Consider the following 18,724-nt stretch of genomic DNA (forward strand, 5'->3'; position numbering starts at 1 on the left):
TGTATAGGATTCTATTAACCTGCCATGAGCAGTAAAATAATATAGATTTGTTCTGTGTAAAAATCCTTCACCACTGTCACATTTGCACTTTAGGACCCTGGGAAACACAGCAGGTCACATTTTACACTTTCGGATGGTGCAATGAACTATACGCACAATATATGCGAACACAGATGCACATTGCCAACACAATGCGTAGGCCTGGCAGGCTCAGACTCATCCATATGCAAATGTGAGGTGGAGCAAGCGCAAAGAGGAGAGAGGAAATGAGTCTGAGCGAGAGCAGCACAGGAGAACGAGGCGAAAGGGAGACGGGGACTGCATGCAGCGAGGAGTGCAGGCGAGAGGACACGCTGCTCTCTTTACAGCATGAGGCGCTGCATTGTTGAGGGAGGCTGCAGTGATGCGAGCATCCATGGCGACAGATGACAGATGCCAGGGAGAGAGGAAGACGGATGGAGGAACGACAGCTACCTCTCAGACACACGATGAGGAGGAGATAGCCGGATGAGGAATGTTTTGTCATGAGACAGATGGAGAGGAGTGTGACAGCTCCTTGCTAATGTTTAGCCATAGCTGTACTGACCCTGGTTGACTTTACTCAGGCAGCCCGAGGTGCAGAGGGAGCGGACCGCCCCCGCCTCCCAGCAGCCCCGGCCCTTCATCCCACTCTCTGCAGGCCTGATCCCACTCCACGCTCCCTGAGACGCAACGTTGCCCTTGGCCTCTACATAATCCCAGCGAGAAGGGGACAGAGGCAGCGACTTTCCCTGTTCAGCATTGCAGCGTGCACGCACATACATGCATACTCACACACGTACATACAGTACACAGACAGGGGAGCGATGCCGGGCGCTCCCTCCTGTAATTCCTATCTCCTCTCGTGCATTGCTTCCCTTGCTTCCGGAAACTCTCGCGCACACGGGATACACACATTCACAGAGCTCGGCACATTTACAATTCTCCTCCACATGCTTCTCTCAGTGCAGTGCAGTTTGGTGAGGAAGGGAGAGAGAGGGAGGGAGGGAGGGAGGGAGGAAGAGAGAGAGTGAGTGAAGCAGAGAGGAGACAGAACTCTGCAGCCAGCACTCATCAACACAACTAGGACCAGAATGCATTGCTGCTTTTTGTAGCCAGACAGAAAAAGCTAACTATTTCAGGAAAGCGAAATGGCAGAGATGGTATTAAGTAAATGTTATTTCACTTTAACACGACACCACCAGGAGATTATGTATGATGAAACGCGGGGGATGAAAAGATTTCAGATTAAGTTTCAACATATAGACTCTAGAACAAGTGCAAAAGGTCAAATAAAACATACGTCATTGATTGACATGTCCTTCCTCTGATATATCAGAATCTGTTTACAGTGCTGATCACCAGCCGCTGATGGACCACTTTGAATCTGACCTCCTGCAGACGGGTCAGTGTGACTCAACCAATACAGCATCATTCATACTGTCGTTCCCCTGAGCTGCAGTAACAACCCTCACTGCCTCCCTTTTCAAAGCAGGTGAAGGTTACCTTTCCAATATTACCGTCAGTGTACATATCACCACCAGACTGTAACTCAGTGTCACCCTCTCCTCAAGTTTACTGTGGGCTTCTGTGAGCTCTAAGTAGGGCAGTGCCGATAGTTCATAAATATGCTGCTCATTCACTTTCAGCTGAATCACATCATGACGTACAGCACGACCGTGTCCTATCCGATCAGATTTGTTCCGTTTGTCAAATTCTAGATTTAGAGCAAGCTATCATAAAAGACAAATCAAAATTTGTTATTGAACTTTTTGTTTTACACATAAAGTATGAAGAGTTTGATCTCATGTAATGTGTAACAATGGAAGACAGTTCAATGCTTTGATCACTTTGGTTATAATGTGATCGTGAAAATATTTTTAATATAATTGTGATAATTATTTATCACCCAGACGAAGGGCTGGACGACAAACCAAATGTATCACATTAGCAGTATTGTGAATCCCCTGCAAATCTAAATATACCACCATTTCAGTATTTAGTGCATAAATAATCTGAATCCCATAAACTGAAAATAGCAACGACAGCCAATGAGATCTAATGTCGGTCCAACCAACCATCAGCTCAACGTTTAGAGGTTATACTGTAACTAATCCAGACAAACGTATGAAAAGAAAGCCAGCGCAAGCAAGTACATGTCATACGCTGAGGTTTTAAAAAACGCAGTTATCATCATTGACATAAAAGTTCATTGTTTGTGATTTTGTTTTCAATTCTTCTTATTGTTTTAGTTAATTTCAGACATTATTGTTCAGACCTTGTTCTGGTGATCTCGTGTTTGAATATGTTATGAGTTTCTGACCACAGCTTTAGTTTTAATTACCTCTAGTCATGAAATATTCAGCTCCAAGGGCCTTCATTTTTGTATGCTTATTGCTTACTATATAGATTTTTTTAAATGTTGTTGAGGCAATGGCCTTAACATACTCTTTAGGGTGTTATTAACAATAATCACTGAATGTTAGTTGTACAGGAAACCCTTCACTTTGGATAGAGGTGTGATAGTCAAAGGAAGACAGCTTCTCCCGAGTCACAAATCTATTTAACAGCTTAAAGTTATCAGTAATGCTATTAATACCTCTGGGCCACAGCTGCAGAGCACGGGCTGTCACTGTTTCATGATACAAACACCAAGTCCTTCTTTCATGGGCAACAGCATGAATACAATGCACACAATCAGCTGTGGAAATGTGGCCAACAGTATGCAGAGTCCCTCCCTTGATTGAAAACTGCAACAGTATCACATGAAGCTTGTCTGCTGTGCAATGCGTGTTGGTTCAGCAAAACACCCGATAACAGCAAACACAGGTAACGGGGGGGGGGGGGAGGCTGCTGAGGACTGTAAGTGAGGCGAGAGAAGTGCTGACGGGGAAAGATTGTTGGACGGTAAATAAATAACATCCCCTAAATGTCCCGGGGCATGTTCAAGGGGGGCGTCGAAGCATGAAACAAATAATTTCCCACTTGACCTTCATCATTTCTTTTCTTCAATACTGTTGAGCTTAGCCATGCAAAGAGAGCCAACACTGACTGGTGCATACAGACGCCTCTGTGTGGGGGTATCCGGGCTTTTTGGGTGTATTTTTAAGTTGTAGTCAAATACTCTGTTCTTTCTGTCATCTGGTTTTCAGTCATTATTGTTAATGTTAAACACTTTGAGCTGCATTTTGTGTATAAAAATGATGATGTGTGGGTAAATAAAGTCACTGTTGAAGTTGTCTGAATCCCATGTGGTGCTTAATAGAACTGTAATACTGCTGTATTTGATTTCACATTGTAAACTACTAAATGTGTTGATTATCAAGTAGCACAGAGATGATTATACAGTATCTATAGTTAGACTGTTCTTTCAGGTACCAACACATATTTACATACAATAAATGGGTTTTTAAATTGCATCTAAATTATATTTACGACATTTCCCTTTTAGAACATTACAACAAATACAGCACCTTTATTTCTAAACATAGGTGACTCCAATCTATATAATATTATCTCCATGAGAGGGATCACGTTTTAAGAAATGCACTGGAATCTGGAGTGAAACCTAAGTTGCTCCAAAATATGAAATGATATTCTTTTGAAATCCCAAAGTTCATCAGAAATTCAGCCCCACATTTCCCTGTTTGTTTACTGGATGAGAGACGAAGGCCGACCCATCTGAGGGACAAACTAAAGTGTAAGGGGCGTTTAAAGAGCACGAGTTACAGTTTCATTAAGCAAATTAGTGCAGGAAAATCCAGGAACCCAAACACTCCGCACGGCCTGAATGCACAAGCACCGAGCTCATTAAAACCAGTTCAAACATCTCAGGAAAAAATGTTTCATTGTGAGAAGAAAGTCATTATAACATTCTGAGTTTCAGACCTTTTAAAAACATTTTGCTGTGTCAATTCCAGCAGCAGCAGCGGCCATTGATCCATGCCACAAGACCACATTATGCCAACACTGTGACCACCTAATGGACTGACGCTCCTCTTGGTACGATAACAACCCGCCTATCCAAAGGAGGTGGAAGACCTTTAATTAACCACTAATGTAAGAGTCAAGAGGAATTGTTTCCTGCGTCAGCCTGCACTGGCTCACAGTAGAGAACCCATGCATCCACTTGATGGTTTAGTTCTCACAAACAGACGCAACATTCATGTCGATGCCCGACGCTGCAGAGTGAAATTACAGTTGACTCTCGGTATGCTGGGGCAATGAATCATCCGGCCCTGATTGCTCTTAGTCATCAAAAAAAACTGGAGTCCAGGTAGCATCTTTGTGCGACGGATAAAAGTACCTTTCTGTGTCCTGACTAAAGATGCTACTTAAGTATTAATTATTAGCAATAACCTCTAACAAATGCTCCCATGGTCACTGACCAGAGCTGCAGAGATGAGCAGTGTTTTGAACATTTGCTCATTAAAGTATAGTTTCAGTTCAGTGGTATTTGTGGGATGTCTCGCATGCACAGTTTAATTGGCTTGAGTTCAGGACTCTGACTTTCCAAAGACTGTGGAGGAAATTATTTTTTACTTATTACTTATTTTTGTGCTAGTGTGTCATTATCATAATGCGAGACCTGACCAGATTCAGATCCTAAACAGATGTCTTTACATTTTGTTGTATGAGGTCAGATTAATGTAACATATCAAAACAATAAAACTGGTTGAAGTTAGTTTCGAAAGAGTATGGTTTTAAAACTGAATACTGAGGTTCAAACGTGAAAATAGGATTTGAATGTCCTGAACTTCATTTGCAGTGTAATGTTTTCAATGTTACATATATGTCTTCAAAGATTTAAGACGTGCTTTGCAGTTCAACAAGCCTTACAGTCGTTTTACCTTCTTATCTCCGCCAAGCATAACCCTGAGAAGAGGTTATGTGTTCGATCGTGTTTGTGACTGTGTGAGTCCGTGACTCAGTGTGCACATCTGTGTTTCGTGAAGGCGGCCAACTTCGCCTTCTGCTGCAGCAAACTGCATAATATTTTGGGAGCTATGGCTGCATAGGATCTCTCGTAGTTGCGATGACTCCCACTTTCTCAAAACACCTTTTATTACCGGTTTTATACTTCCATTGACTGCTTCTACTGAGTGCACCTTTGTAGTTGCAGAAATGGTTTCAATGATGAACTGCAGGTCCAGTTCCTTTCACAGAAAGTGTTATACCAAAGGTTCACATGCTGCCTCGACTGTAGATGTCTTGAATAGAAACCTGTTAAAGTACTGTCGTTTATTACCTTCGCCAAGGACGTCATGTCATTTTGGTTTGTCAGCAGGATTACAGAAAAACGACTGGCCTGATTATGATGAAACTTAATGAAAGGGTGAAGCATGGGCTAAGGAAGAACCCGTTATATTTCGGAGCAGATCTGAATTGCGGGTCGGATACAAACTATATTTTTCACTTATGGAAACAACCTTGGTGGAGGTCTGCGCTCTCCAAGTGCCCTTCTACTTTTTTCTGTGTTTCGTGTTTTTAGCCATATGAAATGGCATTTCCATCACAATTGTGTCTACTCAGACTTGGTTCAGTATTATCACGACATAATGCACCAAGTATTATTCTGTGAACTGAATGAACGGACTGATCCCTCTTTACAAACCTGCTTCATATCAGCTGTCCTCACCAATGAGTGTGACTTCTTCTCCATCGTTCTTACAATCTTCATCATCAAGTCAAACACGTCACCGGCTCCACTGGTATGAACTAACCAATCCATAGATGCTCACAAATAACTATGTTTATTGCTTTGAGTTTGGCTGAAAGGGAAACTTCATTAAAAGAAAAAAAAGCTTTCATCACTCACTGCCTGTAGCATAAAATGCCAGACAGATAATTCAAACTAATATTACTCACAGAGAATGGAGCTTCCAACAGTGGTGGCCTTTCAACAGCAACAAAACAGTATCCAGCCCACTGTGGCAGATTGCAGTGCTGTGGGAAAAACACTCTCCGCTCTCTTAGTTGGCATAAGGAGCTTCACCTGACCAGCAAAATCCACCCAGAGGATGAAAAAGGAGGAAACTGAACCTCTATTTTCATAGCTGACCGCCTTGCACACCATTTACCTAATTTAAGATTTAATGACCTGCCTGCATCTGGGTTCTCAATTTCTCAACATACTGCTGATAAAGCAGAAAGGCAACAGAGCGAGTGACAGGGAGAAAATGGGTGTCGACTGTCTGGACCACAATGTGAGCTTATTAATGAATTCAAGTTTCATGCAGCATGCAGCCACTGAAGAGAAGAGCAATCCCAGTACAACAAAGGACGGCACAATAATCCCAGTAAAGCAGCGTGGATCCTGTAACAATGCAGGGCTTCAATAGCGCTGTACACTGACTATATGGAGTCATGATTAGTATCATTCATATATCCAATAAATTGAGTAAACAATAGTCTAATACCAAGACAGCCATGTCAGAGACAAGATGCAAAACCAATACAAGCACATTATTCAAAGCATATTATCTAGCTTAGACTCTCTCACACACACACACACACACACACACTCACATATATAGTATTAATAACAAGCAGCAAGGAAACAGATTCTATATCTTCTATATTCAAGGATTAGTCCGATCAGCTCTGATAAAAAAAAAATGTAAAAAAGTAAACAACTACCACCCACCATTTCATCTAATCAGTGTTCTGACGCTTTCTTGTCATACTGTCAAGAAGCAGCGGTAGTGTGTGTGTGAACCATTACATTACAGTCGAGTATAAACAGGTAAACAGTGCCTTTTTTCTCTAACCTCACAATAGATGAGAACAACACCTGTAACCATAAAGAGTGTATTTTTAAAGATGGCAACAACTTTATCCTCAGAAAGCTTAAAAAACTGAAATAAATAAAAAAATAACTAAAATTTCACCACTAAAATGCTTTAACAAAATGTGTGTTGACTAAAACGAGAGTAAAACTGTAAAACAATCAAACGAAGCGAAAAAGAATACCTAAAACTAAATAAAAACCAATATGTCCAACTGTAAAATGGTTGTTTGCTCTTTCAGAGAGAGGCTGTGGTCACAACATCCATCACAACTCCTTCAAACCACGTCTGCAATGTAATGGCACGGAGATATTTCAAGTAAAAAGAAAGCCGTTTTTAGTGCCATTGCATGATAAAAAGAGATTGAAGTGCCATCCTTATTCTGTCCAGACATCACTCACCTATTGGTGGGACATTTCAGAGTCCATTCAACATATAGAGTGGTTTCAAAATACAGTAAGACAAAAGAGAGAGGAGGAAAAAATGTAAAATGCCGGCAGCATTAAGTCATAAAACAGGCGGCAAGCCCAGTAGAAACAGGACAAAGACAACAACATAGACACAATGGAGTTTCAAAGAGCAAGTCAGATCAGCGGCTTAGGAAGCGGGTGGCGTGTAACTCCAAGATCGATGGTGGGTGAGTGCAGTTTATGGAGGAAGTGTGAGTTCAGAGAGGTCAGATCCATCATGAGACAGCCAGGGTTTGATTTCACAGGGACACTTGGCTGTTACGTTCAGATTTAAGAGACAGAAAAGGAAGACAGAAGTTGAATATGGCTGGAAAAAGAGAGATAGAAAAGCACCCAGAGGATCGTTTCTGGCCGTTTGTTTTGTTACAAGACTAAACTCTGATCTATTCGTGTCCGTCTCCCTCATCATTGGGGACTGAGCTGATCTAGCAAAGCAGCCTCTGCCGCCACACGCTTTTACATCCAACACAAACGAGGACGAGTGATTCGTTACACAGCCGATCTGCAGCAGAACTAACTGATGAGAAGCATGCCATCTGTCATTTCAAAGTAGTGCAGGTGGTAGAATACAGTACTTTAAAACAGGCTTGTTTTGCTCTATTTAGATTAATACAGTAGGTGTGAATCTCAGCTTAATTGTATAGATCTGTCATCATAATACATTTGTTACTTTGTTAGTGAATCATTATCTATTACGTGTAGAGTGGTACTATAACACCAACACAGCCTTAACTCGGTCCTACGAGTCTCCTGCCCTGCGCAGAGCGATTCATCCATTTTACAACAGAAAAATGTTGTATACATGAGAGCAAAACAATAAATCAAATACATTATTCAACAGTGTTTTCATTCTCTGCTAATGGAGAAACATTTGTACATGTTAGTTGTTTACTTTCTTCAATAATTATGTTTGTTTTTTATTATTTCAAACCAGTTTATCGCCTGAATGAGCTCTGGGACAGAAGTCTACTGTATATGCTCTTTGTTCAACATTGAAAAATCACTGATCTCCTTGATTCATCCACTACAATTCAGCCAATATATGGTAATATAAGCTACAACGTGTAAACACAGCTGCATCTAATCATTTAAACCAGATACACATGTCTGCACACAAACACGCACCCACATTCCTGAGCATAGCGTCAACAGAAGGAAAGCCGGATACTCACAAGAGGAAAACTGCGCCTTATCCCGTCTCTTTTCTTCCCTCCAGACTTTGCAGGACAAAGGCGATGTTTTAAGCAAAGAAAAGAGTGAAAAGGGAAGAGTTGGAGAAAGCAGCAGGTCATTCCATTCAGAACTAAAACCCCCCGCTGGATGAAAAGGAGAGTAGACGGCTTACTGAGAGAGAAAGAGGGAGAGGGGGCGGGAAAACCAGACTGAGAGGGTGGCTGAAAGAAAGAGGAAGAGCTAGTGCTGGAGCAAATGTAGGGGGAGAAAAGCAGGGAGACAGTCAGGACCAGGAGGGATGTGGGGGGGGGGGGGGGGAAGAAACGACAAAGGAAGCTTGTTTGAGGAGGCTGACCTAATCTTGATATTCTGTTTCAGGACCATGGACAGAGCTCTACCTTTTACTGCAGAGGGAAACGCTGGGATGTGAAATAAAACAAGAAAAGAGAAAGATAGAGGAGAGGTATCAGAGAAAGATAGCACAGGCAAAGGGATAAATGGAAATATCTGAATTAACTGAACCCCGACAAGTAAATCACGTGACTACTGGTTAACTCACACAAAACCAGAGTCAAGTGAAATGTCACCCAAGGACTCAATGCTGATGCAGATCAATGCACTCAAGATACACATCAGCTTGCATGCTGGGTACATCAGGGTGAGGTGCAGGGAGAGAGCACTTTGGATCTGTGGCTGCTGGTGTTACTGCCTACCTCAACTGTATCTGTGTGAACTCAGCTACATCCAGACAAACCACTAACTGGATAACTGGTTCCACCATCTTCCACTGAACCTTCCCAGTTTCCACAAAAAAAAATCACCATCAAAAGCATATTTTCACTGGTGTTAAATTCATATAGGAGCGAATGTCAGGCTTGCAAATTCAAGCCAGCACTGGAACCAGTGATTCAACGGGCTGTGAGCTCACTTTCACAAACAAGTGGCAGGAACAAGGCAGGAAAACACATGAGAGAGGTCCTGTTTGACGTGAAGGCAAACACTGCCACCTGCTGAACGCTTGCCCCAAACTGCAGGCACTAGCTTCAGCAAGCCGTTACAAATCCAATCTAAAGCTAAAGTAGAACAAGATGCACTCAAGGAAGGACGGGCAATTTACAGGAGAGGGCTTCTAAATAGAGACACCAGCACTAATGAAAAATTCAAGTAATTGATTCAGGGTTCAGGTCAGTCGTACACAGACAAAGAGTGACTTGAGATTGGAGTTGAAACAGGATTCTTACTGTGTTTTTGGATTTGAGATTTTACATGAAAACCAGAGATGGCTAATAAACAACAAGCTACATCAAGGTTGTCAAGTTATAACTTTGGTCGCCATCTACACAGATGATGGGCTCTGGGTTTACACTCTGCTGAGGAGATCGATAGGAGCTCTTTACTCCACTGACAGAGAGGGGAGGGCAAGTTAATGAATGTCACTGATCCATGTTGTCTTACACCGTGTACAGAAAGAGATGCTGTGAACGAACAAGTATTCAAGAGGTTCCTAATGACAGTGTTAACATATATACAAGGTGCCTTAAAGGCAACAGTGTACCTGGTGTGACGAATGGCATCAGACCGACTCTACAGCATCTCAGACACACAGAAGCAGGTGTCTTTGTGTGTTTCCATGCATTTGAATCTCAACAGTTTGCTAAGAATGGTGGGAAGAAAAGCATCAGTTTGCAGTTGCTGTCCTATCATATTTGTTCTGAGAACAGGTTGCCTGATATCAAAACTGTCTCAGGAAAAGCTGCTGTTCACGTCAATACATTTCAAACAGATACAGTACGTTTTTATTTTTAAAAAAGGCATTTGTAGCTACTAGATCCTGAAACTGGATCCTTGAATGGGCCCAAAAGGGAACACTGGTGGGAAATTAAAAATGAAAAGTGTGCATGTCTTTCTGTATATTCTGTGCCTGATGAAATGCTCTTTTTGTAAAGTGCAAGGTTTGTTCAACACAGAAATGAATTTAAAAGGGGACAATATATATATAAAAAAAAAAGGAAAATCATTTTGTGGCGGGTGTACTGTAGCATCATCATACTGTAGTTGAAGTTGACAACAGACAATGCTGCAGAACATATGCGCGCACACACACACACACAAAATATGTAAGTAATTCAATGTGTTGAAGGAGTCCAGTCTAGTAGTGCAAGCTACGTGTTTTTACCGAGGAGTGGTTGACGCGCTGGCTGTAAGCCTACGTTACCACACGTCACCCATTGATGTGTGCTGAGTTAAGTACAACATTTACAGACATGTTCTTCTTTGTAGAATGAGAGTCTGTTCATTTTGCTTTGCGTTTTTCGCAAAAACCAAGTCTGTTTGCTTCCACCGACAATCAAACGCACCATTTGCAGAACGACAACAAAAGCTGTTACCACGACAGCGGTCGAAACCCGTTGCCCTTCCAGGGTCAGAAACACCCGACAACAGTGATTTCAGTACCTACATACTGTACCTGAGCCCAGGTTATTAGTACAGCGCCACCCAATGTTTACACAAAGAACAACAGTTACATTTCTGGATATTTCCAACACCATATCTGTCTCTCACAGCCTGCCCTGTTCAAAATAAAAATAAACCAACATTACTGTGTTGCTTCCACAGGCTCCCACAGTCTATATTTAGTGATCTGGCTTTCAAATTGAGGCCAGAGGAAAATATAGCCTGTCTCAGTCTCTGTAGACCCAGTCTGCAAAAGACTGGGGCGGAGAGAGAGTCTTTGGGATGATGCTAGGGTTAAAAAAGTGAAGAAAAAACAGTCCTCCAAGGCTTTTCCCACAGCCTTTGACCTGCAACACCCAATACAACCATAGAAGAACAAGTCCCCTTGGAAAGGAGAGTGATCTGCTGTCAGGCTGAATGGAAGCCCAGTTTCCACAGTACCATTAGCATACTACTCCAGTGTGTTTTCCAACTCGACTGAGCAGACAGCGCTGCCCTCTCCTGGCTCCTACTGGAATCTGAATTACATTAAAGAAGGAGGGCGGTGAGATGAAACACCTGCTGAATAGCAAATATATCCAAATATCTTCACTGGCCTGAGGACCTTGCTCAACATGCTGGACTAGTGCTGAACACACCTTTCACCTTGGATCTTGGATCTAACTTGTATGTTTACCCAAGACTGTATCAGCCCAGCCTTTATTTATCAAGGTTAAATTCAGAACATGAATGTCTGGCCTCATGGGTGTGTTACACTTTAACAGCTTGCAGTTAGATTGTAAAAAGCATTCCACGCAGATTATATTTTCCATTTTAGTAGCCGCTCTTTCCGGTTGCCCTTACCAGACTGATCGTTCATCATGCGGATGGCTTTAGCTTTAGCCAACTCCAGAGCCGTGACCCATCTCTGCCGCTCCACCTCTGTGCTGGCCTTCAGGTGGTAAGTGCGGCCTCCGCTGCTCAGGACAATATTGCAGGCGTCCTCCGTGTCGATGTGTGCCGTGGCCAAGTTGATTGTTCCACGGCACGTATGGGCCATCTCTGCCTGTGTCCTGCAACAAAATAACAGGCGAGAGAAAACAAGAAAGAGCTGAAGGACTTTTCTGTCAGTCAGAGTATTGCAGGTGAGGTAGTACAATCGGCATTCCTACGGCAAATACGCACAAGCAGGGAGGCTAGGAGGGACACAGAAATGCCACAGATTATATAAGGATTCACTTTGAAAGCCAAGCAGCAGTGGAAGCACTTGGTTATTTAACTTCATGCACCTTCTCTGTAGCGCAATCATCCATGCATGAAACCTAAACCTGTATTAGCTACTGTTAAAAAGAATATTGGATATTTTCTAATTCACTCAGTGTGGCCTGTCTGCCCCGCTGCAATTGTGCCGAGTTGTGGGTATTCTGTGTAGCCTCCACCAACACCAACTGTTGCACAGTCATTGGGCCACAGTAGTGTAGATAACAAGGCCATTGTCTGCCTCCAAGCCTCTGTAGCTCGCAAAACCAAACAACGAATAGCAGCGTGAACAAAGAGAGAACAGAGTGTGAGAACTGTTAGAAAAAAGAGAGAGAGATAGCGGGGAGGAGAGCCAAAGCAGCAGAGCAAGAGATTAGAACAAAGAGCAAGAGTGTTGTACGTCTACTGCGGCAGTCTAAGCCAAATGTATAGGCCGTGTGTTTCCAAAAGCATCTTCCAATAACACAACTGCAGTTGTACATCGTCCAAAACAGAAATATACTGTAGAATGTATTCATTAGCATAATCATGTGGTAGGTATTCTACATCATGTGTCAAGTTTTCATGCATGATTCCTGTTAGGAAAGAGTTACTACAACTATGATTAACTGAAAAAAAGAAGAAGATTCAAGCCAAACATTGCGGATTGTGTGGTGGGAAGCTGTCTGTCTCTCATTCTGTGAAGCTAAGCTGCAGAGCAGGCTGGAACAGAGAGCCCCACAGAGAGCTGAGCGTATGCAGGTCTCCGCTCCAGCCACAGACGGCTGATTCTGCTGATTAACACCCTCAACCAGAGAGCAGCGGCTAATCAGCGAAAACACATGCTGTGGTGTGTGGTTGTTTCAAATTAAACAAAAAAAAAAAAACGTCCTCAACCCCCGGTGTCACATGATTGCCCGTCCACACTCTTAGAAACAGCCACCCTGAAGCATGCAGCCATGCAATCACGTGGATGCAGCAGTCTGTGGGTGCTAACGTCGGTTCATTCATCCTCAGTGAGCTCTCACCGCCACAGGCAGCTGCCTCCCAGCAGCACTAAACCTTAAAGCCAGATCCGGTCTCGGTTGACACTGACAAGGTGGCTGCCGCCTTATTAAGTCAGAAGTTGAAGTGCATTTTAAGTTCTGCCAGGCAGCGACTTCCCTCACACCGCTTCTACTGGCTGAAGTCAGGTCTTGTTATAATGCCAATCCAGAACAAGCACTTCAGTGTACCACTCTTCTGCCGGGGCTCCGTACGCATCGGTTGTGTAGACGATGTCGCACTGGGGCCACGCGAAGCTGTGCGGAGCCCGGTTTTCGGCCTTGCCGAGCCCGAGCTCAGCTTCAGAGTCCTGGGTGTGAGGGGGTTAACATACGGAGTGTGCTGCTGATGAGTAAGATGAGACCCACACCGATCGCGTCGGCCCTGTGGGAAGGCGAGGCCATGCAAAGGCCATGAAATATACAGTCAAGGAAACTACAAAAGCTGGGAAAGAGAGACTACAGGAGCGTTAAGGCACTAGTAGGGGAAGGTGAGTGGGGGGGCAGCTGAGGGTCCTGCATGAGCCAGGAGAGAATAGCTTTACCTGTCAGTCCCCTGTGCACATATCCTCATAAAACACAAATCCACCGATCTGGAGCATGTAATGACAGAACAACAACCAGTGAACAACACAGAACAGACGGCCATAAGCATGAGGAGACACACACTCACAGACACACACAGACAGGCAGAGGAAATAGGACACAGTACCCAGAGCATGAGAATGTAGAAAGGTTTTGTTGTGGCTGGGGGCTGAAATATCACAAGACATGGAGGGAGAGAGCCAGAGAAACGCTGGGGAACGTGTTGTGCTGAAGACAGAGAGGAAACATGAGACAAGGAATCCAAGGCAATGATACCGCAACATGGACAGCATGACATGACCTGCTGAAAGACGGAAACAATGAGATGGTGAGAACGTGGCCAGACTCCCCTGCTCTCTTTAATTTGACTCTGCTGCTCTCACCTTTACATAAAAACACACACAGGCCGGACACAGGGACGATTTTACACACACACACGCACTGTAGCCTTGTGCTGAGACCAACTAAGAGCCTATTAACGAGATTAGATCACGGCGTCCACATCCCTTGCTCCAGTCATTCTTCTGATGTGCCACTCCAACAGGGCCAGGCTCTACCCTGCAGCTGGGAACAAGGTTAGCTAGCTCACCGCTCTCCCACCACGCCTCCCTGCACTGGGGGAGCCGAGTGTGCCAGCAGTAACACAATAGCCTGCCTTTATAAAGGGACACGAGCGGTACCGGACCCCCCACTGAGCACCTAAACTGATACTATCTAGTTACTATCCTGCAGCTGAAAAGAAAACATGGCCGGCCTATGAAAGCAAAGGCTGGCTTCACTGATATGGAAGCTCCAATTGCACTCAAGGCTTTAATGCTCCATAATCTTCCCTGAAGCACCAGGCCGGCTTTGCTTTAAGAGGTGAGTAAGTATGTGCTGAGAGTATTAAAATTGGAAAAGCCAATTAAGAAATTAAAAGTGAAAGAAGTGCAGTGCGGGAGGGAGGACAGAGATCTTGTCACACGTCCTGGTGAGAATTGCTCAATGAGGCCATTTCAGAGGATCTAAACTGAAGCAAATGAGACACCAAGGCTGATATAAAAACAGCCAGCCTTGCAATGTCAGGGCCAAACGTAATCAACAACAAGTGCAATGTTGAATCTCTGTAAAAACTCATTACACTTTAACAGACGCAAGTGCTGAGTGTGTCAGTCTGCTCACAGAATCAAAGCATTGATTATGGTCCTCCATCGCCCTTTGGCTTCTCAGCAACACGTTAGAGCGCTAAGCCTCTGCTTTGACATCAGCACGCCTTAGGAATGAAAGAGATCTCTCAGGTTATTGGCCAGACCTCTATATGTCAGTCTCTAATGATGTATCAGCAATACAAACTGATCTGTTAAAAAGGGCAAACAGATACTGAACACTGCAAATCAAACAACTGGTCAACGAATGTTAGGCTGCATCTAATGCGACATGTCGCTTGGGCTAAAGTGCAGCCTCCCATGATAATAGAGTTTAACCACTTATGGAATGTCTATCCATCTAATCCTGTAATGTATATACTTACACACACTTATTCAAAGTGACATTATTAAATCCTTTTTACAAAAAGGGAGCTACATGTATCTCAGTGCTTCAACTTCAAAGACCACAGAAATACTGACAATGTTGTGTAACAGTGTAACTACTAAACTTAAATGTTATTATAACAGAGAGTGGTAATCGTAAGGCTATATATATTAAAACTGGCTTATTTCTCTGCATAATTGTCTCATAATTGTAGGACAAGACAAAAAAATGTTCTGCAGAACACAATAACCACTTGACATACAAAGACGACAGTTTAATTAACATGCTGTCACATTTGTCTGACTGCTACCCTTTCACTTCCCTCACAGTAGAAATGTGCAGACATCGGTGGAGGGGATAACTTGTGCTCTTCCCTGCCTCTGTGCTCAGATGTCGTCGGGCTACCTTTACTTCAGGGGAAACAGTCACCTTACAACATAATGGACTATTAATAGAGGGTAGAGAGGCAACAGGCATCTTTCCTTTCACGACTATCTCAGGCAGCAGAAGGGCTTTGGCTACTGTACCTACGTGTCAAATAGCACTGCTGACATGAAAAGACAATAGACTGTAGCATGGGATGAAATGGGCTCTGAATGTGGTTTTGATCAGGTTTTTCTACAAGTACAATCAGTAAAGCATGTTCAAATCTAAATAGTCATATTTTAGGATGACATTTACTGTATGACTGTTGGAAGTGCAAGGAACCATAATGAGTCAAAATGTTGCCTTGCAGTCAGAGGAGCCACACTCAATTCTCCATGCTGGCAAGAAGAGCAGTGAGTCCCTCACTCCTTCTTCATAGTCGATTATAGACAATCATCCTTGAGGTTCAGCTTAGTGTCACATTTATCATTTATATTACTGCAAGCAATTACAGTGTACAGAAGTTGTTTGTTTTTATCATATCTGATTTGTGAGGTCACTTAAGCTTAACAGACAGCTTTGACAAATAGTACTGTTAGCAGATGAAGGTTAACTCCAGTGGGGGCACCTTCACTCTGCTGTGAACCATTTAATTAGGAAAACTGGATCAGACCGGGTGAACAACTGCTGCAACGAATACTCCATCTCTCCTTTTGTGTGGACCATACACAGGTGGTTCAGGGGTTTCCTGGTTTGGCTTCGTTAACTGTTTCATACCCTCATAGTGCAAAAATATCCAAATGTTGGGTGTATTGATGTTCTGGGAAACAGAGACACTTTGGAAGTTAACTTAATGGGAATGAATGATGGGTAAAAAACGCTCCGAGTGCACAAAGGGCAGTGTGACCCAGAGGACGATACAGCAGAGTATTTGAATGTTGCCAAAAGCACTAAAAGTTAAAGTAAGAAGGATGGTTGAACATGCAAGAGCCCAGCAATGAAAGCAATGAAAAGTAGGCCTCTCAGCTCTTCTGTGACAAAATAATCACAACCCAGAGGCTGGCCTCAGGGGAAAGCACTGAAAATGCAAGAAGGTGGAATATGCTGTTGTTGCCATTGAGGAAAATTAGGTTTGGATATATTTGATGGACCTTCACAACATGCAGGACTCTTCTGTGTTGAGGCGAACTGAATAGTTTCTCCACACCGGTGGAAACACGACTCCATGGCTAGACGCACCTGAGCCACAGGTGTTGAGCTACTGTATAGCTAGCGTTAGCTCACAGCTAGCAACTGCGTGATCAACGTGCAGACAGAAATACAATGATGATGACGATCATGTACAGTTATCATACTAAGTGACGTCGCTCAGTGACGTTTGTTAATTGGATGAATGAATGAATTTCGAAAAAAAAAAAAAAAAAAAAGGACATGACGTTCTTAACGAATACAATTTTATACAATGAAGTGAAAGGTGATTATTAGGACGTTGACTTTACTAACTCCTTGTTTAAAGGACGCGTAGCCGTGTTAGTGTCGCTGAGGAGCGGACTGCTCTTCAGCTGTCAACGGCTGAGGCTAGCTGGCTAGCTTAGTGTGCTAAACTGACGTCTGTACCAACTGTAGCCACAAGTAGACACTTTAACGAGTTAGACGCCTTGTTGCTTTTGCTGCTGTGTGCACGTCTCTACGTGTCGCTGCCTTTCCGTAACACACAGTCATTCAAAGTGAAACATCAACGTTTCTGTCGCTGTCAGCGTGAAGTAAACAGACAGCTGACTGTGTCCGTTTGACAGATAGCTTTAGCATGATGCTAGCCAGCTGAGGCGGCCAGCTGTAACGCACCGACACAGATCTATGAGCTGCGCGCGGCTGTTGGCGTTTACTTTGACAAATATTGCACACTGAGTCTTAAAAAAATGTACCTGTAATATGAAAGCAGGCCATTGCTGAGGACAAACCACCGCCGCTGGTATCCTTTCAAATAGTTGGTCCATTTAAAAAGCCAGCCTTTGTAAGTATCCGACCCTGGTGCCGGGGCCGCGGCAGAGGCGGATGCCGAGCCCTTCCCTTGCTCGCTCATCCTCCGCCGAAGGATGCAGGATGAACCGGGGACAGGGACACTACCCCACTGGGACAACGACCCGGGCGAGGACGTCGGCACTCACGGATGCGCTGGGTCAGCTCTAGGGCGAGAGGAACCACCGTGAACCCCTTTCACATGACGCCGGAATGGACACCAAAGGAAGGAGAAGTGATGCCAAGACACTTTGCTGATGCAGACTGCAGAGGATTCAGAGCACAGAGCTGGACTGGATAGAAAGGAAATTCCCCTACATTGCCTCCATATAATCTGATAAGGCTGTCACTAAATCAACAATGATTTCTATGTCGACAGCGCCAAACAGTTCACGGCAGTAATTTAGGAGTGAGTGGCTGCTGACCTGGCCATTCATGAAGTGTGGATATGAATGGAAACTGCCGCTCTATCAACTCAAGTCTATGGTTCAGACCTGCACCACGTGACGCTGTTATCCAAACATTCCTAAACATTTGACATGCGGTTTGGCTGGTGATTTGATTCACACATGGTACTTGTCAGGTCACAGGTGAGTTGATAGATGTAGGACGCTGAAATGTTATAACGCACATGGCCAATTTACAATCATCATCGTATCATCATTTATTAGGGTCAGATAATGAGTTTTATGATCAGTGGCACATAACAACCCTCCCACAGACACACACACACGTGCTGTTCAGTGGGATCCATGTCTTGGTTTCCCACGAGGTTGGATTATCACGCAGGAAACTGGCCCGGTGCGCCAGACCCCCCTGGTGCTCCAAATGCTCCAGGACCAATGTTGATTTATCTTGGGTAGTAAGTCTGTATTATTACTTAATTAATCCTAACACTACATTTGAAATAAAAAATGCTAAGAACATCAGTATTTCAGTTTATTTTGTGCTTGCATGGGGCATATTACCAAATAAAATTGTTTAATCAAAATGACCACAAACTGACTGGCATTTGGAGGCGACGGGGCACAATGCACAGGGCCGTAGATACGGGTTAAGAAGATTGATAATGGCCCAA

General features: G+C 43.6%; 1 protein-coding gene across 9 annotated transcripts in view; it reads right to left on the minus strand.

Annotated features, from left to right (window-relative positions):
• Nucleotides 1–18,173, minus strand: part of osbp2b (oxysterol binding protein 2b) — a 41,494-nt gene extending 23,321 nt beyond the window's left edge. For 2 of the 9 annotated variants that reach the window (XM_031856438.1, XM_031856437.1), the window contains exons 1-2: nucleotides 13,710–17,643; nucleotides 11,747–11,955 (exon numbers count right to left, since the gene is read on the minus strand). In XM_031856438.1, coding sequence (XP_031712298.1) covers nucleotides 11,747–11,955; nucleotides 13,710–14,047 — 547 coding nt within the window. In that variant the 5' untranslated portion in view covers nucleotides 14,048–17,643. The other 7 variants (XM_031856440.1, XM_031856443.1, XM_031856439.1 and 4 more) reach the window with 7 other exon arrangements.
• Between the last annotated feature and the right edge of the window lie 551 nt (nucleotides 18,174–18,724).

The sequence above is a fragment of the Anarrhichthys ocellatus genome, unplaced genomic scaffold, assembly GCF_004355925.1.
Source record: "Anarrhichthys ocellatus isolate YVR2014 unplaced genomic scaffold, GSC_Weel_1.0 scaffold17, whole genome shotgun sequence".
NCBI classification, from domain to species: Eukaryota; Metazoa; Chordata; class Actinopteri; order Perciformes; family Anarhichadidae; genus Anarrhichthys; species Anarrhichthys ocellatus.